This window comes from Pediculus humanus, genomic scaffold (assembly GCF_000006295.1).
Source record: "Pediculus humanus corporis 1103172107695 genomic scaffold, whole genome shotgun sequence".
Lineage (NCBI taxonomy): Eukaryota > Metazoa > Arthropoda > Insecta > Psocodea > Pediculidae > Pediculus > Pediculus humanus.
This window is the reverse complement of record NW_002987302.1, coordinates 23,773-27,922: the sequence shown is the minus strand read 5'-3', so window position 1 is coordinate 27,922 and position 4,150 is coordinate 23,773. Positions and strand designations below refer to the sequence as shown.

The 4,150-nt window shown below is 36.3% G+C and overlaps 1 protein-coding gene across 1 annotated transcript; it reads left to right on the top strand.

Annotated features, from left to right (window-relative positions):
• Nucleotides 1-420: 420 nt before the first annotated feature.
• Nucleotides 421-3,405, top strand: Phum_PHUM304130 (2-oxoglutarate dehydrogenase, putative; the record flags this gene model as incomplete). Its single annotated transcript, XM_002427185.1, has 1 exon — nt 421-3,405. The coding sequence occupies one exon, from the start codon at nt 421-423 to the stop codon at nt 3,403-3,405; it is 2,985 nt and encodes a 994-aa protein (XP_002427230.1).
• Nucleotides 3,406-4,150: the final 745 nt, after the last annotated feature.

Genomic DNA, 4,150 nt, shown 5'->3' with positions numbered 1-4,150 from the left:
GAAAAATTGAAAATTGTACTCTATGCATTTACGTAATGCAAAATACTTGCTGTTGGTTTAATACTCACTCGTTGGCTTAAAGTAAGACAAATAATCCTGGCTCGAATATTGATTTGAATACCTGTCGTCATTTCCGGTTGCGGAATAACCGCCTGAAAAAAAAAATAATAATAATAATAATTTATTTTTGTGTGTAAACACTCGCGTTATCACCGAATTTTAATAAATAAAATTTTTATCATCGTCGGGAAGACTAAAAAAAAATAAAAACAGTAACAAACGTGATTCCAGAATTAATTAAATGATTTGAAATTTGAAAATTATTAAATGCGAGATTTAAAAATCTTTTTTTAAAAAAAAATTTTTTTTCTAAAATTTTGTAAACAAAAATTTTTTTTTAAATTTAAAAATTTATGTGGCATGAAACGTGTATGTGTCAGTCGATTCCAATGGATTCGATTTTACTCCAAGGCAAAAGAATCCTTTTTGAGCGGATCATCGAGTACGTACATAGAAGAAATGTACAATGCCTGGAAAGAAAATCCCAAATCGGTACACGTGTCCTGGGACGTTTATTTTAAAAACTTGACAAAAGGGGTGAGTTCGTATCAAAGTCCTCCCACTTTGGGTTCCGATAAACCCAACGAAATTTCCATTGATTTAACTCCTTCGATTAAGCAAACGACACGCGCTCCCACTTCCGCCGCTCCCATTTCACCCGACGACATTAAACTTCATTTTGCCGTACAATTAGTTATTCGTAGTTACCAAGCCAGAGGTCATTTGGTAGCCGATTTGGATCCCCTTCAAATAAAATTTGGAAATACATCATTGTTTTACGATAGGCAAGGGAAACCCGATCAAAAAGTTGTCAGAACTTATTTGTCCGAAAACTGGCAAAATGACATGAACAGAGAATGTTACTTGCCGCCGACGACGTTCATTGGAAAAGAAAATGAAAAAACTCTTCCGTTCAAGGAAATAATAAGGAGGTTGGAAAATATTTACTGTCAAACGCTTGGATCGGAATTCATGTACCTGGAATCTTTAGATGTAACCAATTGGATAAGGGAAAAGTTAGAGAGTCCGGGAAACATGGACATGCCCGTTGAAAAAAAAAAACTCATTTTGAAACGTTTGGTGAGATCCACGGGTTTTGAAAATTTTCTCGCCAAAAAATGGTCGAGTGAAAAAAGGTTTGGACTAGAGGGTTGCGATATACTCATACCCGCCATGAAAACCATCATCGACAGATCTAGCGAGTATGGAGTGGATTCCATTATTATGGGAATGCCTCACAGGGGAAGATTAAACGTTTTGGCAAACGTTTGCCGAAAACCTTTAGAACAAATATTTACTCAATTTGCCGGATTGGATGCCGAAGACGAAGGTTCCGGAGATGTGAAATATCATTTGGGTACCTATGTCAAAAGATTAAATCGTCAGACGAATAAAACGATTCGTTTATCCATTTGCGCCAATCCAAGTCATTTGGAAGCCGTTAATCCGGTCGTTCAAGGAAAATGCAGAGCCGAACAATTCTACCGCGGAGACGCAGAAGGAAAAAAAGTTATGTCCATGCTTTTGCACGGAGATGCAGCATTCGCGGGACAGGGTGTCGTGTACGAAACATTTCATTTATCTAATTTACCAGAATACACTTGTCACGGTACGATTCATATAGTGGTAAATAATCAAATTGGATTTACAACCGATCCGCGATTTTCGAGATCGTCCAATTATTGCACGGACGTGGCACGTGTGGTAGACGCGCCAATTTTTCACGTTAACGCCGACGATCCAGAAAAAGTAATATTCGCTTGCACGTTAGCAGCCGACTACAGAGCCAAGTATGGTAAAGACGTCGTGATCGATTTGGTCGGTTACCGGAGAAACGGACACAACGAAATAGATGAACCCATGTTCACTCAGCCCCTCATGTACAAAAAAATTAAGCAAAGAAAACCAATTGTCGATTTATATGCTGAAAAATTGGTGAAGGAAGGCGTGATGTCGCAGGATGAAATTAAAAACATAAAGCAAACTTATGAAAATATTTGCGAAGAAGCATTTTCTAAAGCAAAATCAATCACTACAATTAGATATTTGGACTGGTTGGATTCTCCGTGGACGGGTTTTTTCCATGGAAAGGATCCCTACGAATTGAAATCTACGGGGGTGAATGAAGAAACATTATTACACATTGGTAAAACACTTTCCAACCCTCCGCCGAAAGAATTAGACTTTGTTTTGCACAAAGGTTTAGATAGAGTATTAAAATTAAGAATGGATTTTATTAACAGTCGCTCTGTGGACTGGGCCTTGGGAGAAGGTTTAGCCTTCGGATCGCTATTGAAAGAAGGGATTCACGTCCGATTATCGGGACAAGATGTCGAACGAGGCACGTTTTCACACAGACATCACATACTTCATCATCAGGACATTGATCTGACGACATATTCTCCTTTAACTCACTTATACCCGGATCAGGCAAATTACACCGTTTGCAATTCCAGTCTTTCAGAATATGCAGTTTTGGGATTCGAATTAGGATATTCCATGACAAACCCTAACGCTTTGATTTTGTGGGAAGCACAATTTGGAGATTTTAACAATACTGCACAATGTGTTATTGATCAATTTATTAGTTCCGGACAAACAAAATGGGTAAGGCAGTCAGGATTAGTTATGCTTCAACCACACGGTATGGAAGGAATGGGACCAGAGCATTCTAGCGCAAGATTAGAGCGATTTTTGCAAATGTCTGAAGAGGACGAAGAAGAATTTCCACCCACCGAACCTAATTCGGATGTAAAACAAATATTTAAATGTAACTGGATAGTAGTGAATATAACAACTCCTGCAAATTATTTCCATGCATTAAGGCGGCAAATTCTCCTAAATTTTCGAAAACCTTTAATAGTTATGTCTCCGAAATCATTGTTGCGACACCCTGACGCAAGAAGCAGTTTCGATGAAATGTTACCGGGAACATCATTTCAAAGAATGATTTCTGATACGAGTGAAGCTTCCAAAAATCCTTCTAATGTCAAAAAACTAATATTGTGTTCAGGAAAAGTTTATTATGATTTGCTAAAAGAAAGGAATGATCAAAAATTAAATTCCGAAATAGCTATAAGTAGACTAGAACAAATATCGCCGTTCCCTTTTGACCTAGTAAAAAACGAATGCGATAAATATCAAAATGCAAAATTGCTTTGGGTACAAGAAGAGCATAAAAATCAAGGAGCATGGGCTTTTGTGCAACCTCGAATACTCAGAGCACTCGATCATTCCAGGAGTATTTCCTACGAAGGAAGACCTGTGTCAGCTTCTCCAGCAACTGGGAGTAAATCTCAACATTATAAAGAACTGGCTTTTATAAAAAGGAGCCTGACACTTTAAATTTATGTAATATAGGTTAAAACTCACTGTGTGAATATTCATTTGCTGATTCATATCCTGCTTGAGTAGAATAGTTTGACGAATACACTCCACCTCCTGTTTGGTACGCTCCAGTGTTGTTACACGATTGAGTGTAGGAGTTATATGGTGAAGCATATTGACTTCCACTTCCATAGGCAGAATTACTATTTCTATTAAAAAATCTTAATTTTAGTATTTAAACTCATTAACTGCAATAAAATATAATTAAAAATACTTATCAAAAAATAATAATAATAATAAAAAAACTCACCCATATGATACATTTTGAGGTGAATAATTATCTAGTTGAGAAGAACTAGAGTAAGAACTGAAAAACAAAATAAATAAATAAAGATATCATTATTAATTCCTTATATTTCTATTTAGTTTTATTGTAATATTACCAAAAGATGGTTTTCGACTTTCTATTGTTTTTTTTTTTTTTTTTTAAATAAATAATGAAAGCTATTTAAAAAATTGTTGTTTCAAATAAAATAGTTAAAATTTATTTCACTAAAAAAATATTATATACCTTTGAGAAGTTGGATAACCATTTGAATATCCTGGAGATTCATACCTAGGCCTTTTAATAATTCCTGCAGGCCCAGGTCCAGGGCCTTGTATTGGCCCAGAGGGTTGAGGCAATCCTCTCTTAGGTGGCACTCCAGACATTCCAAGAGCAGGAAATCTTTCTGGAAGTCCTCCCAAAGGAACTAAAAAACAG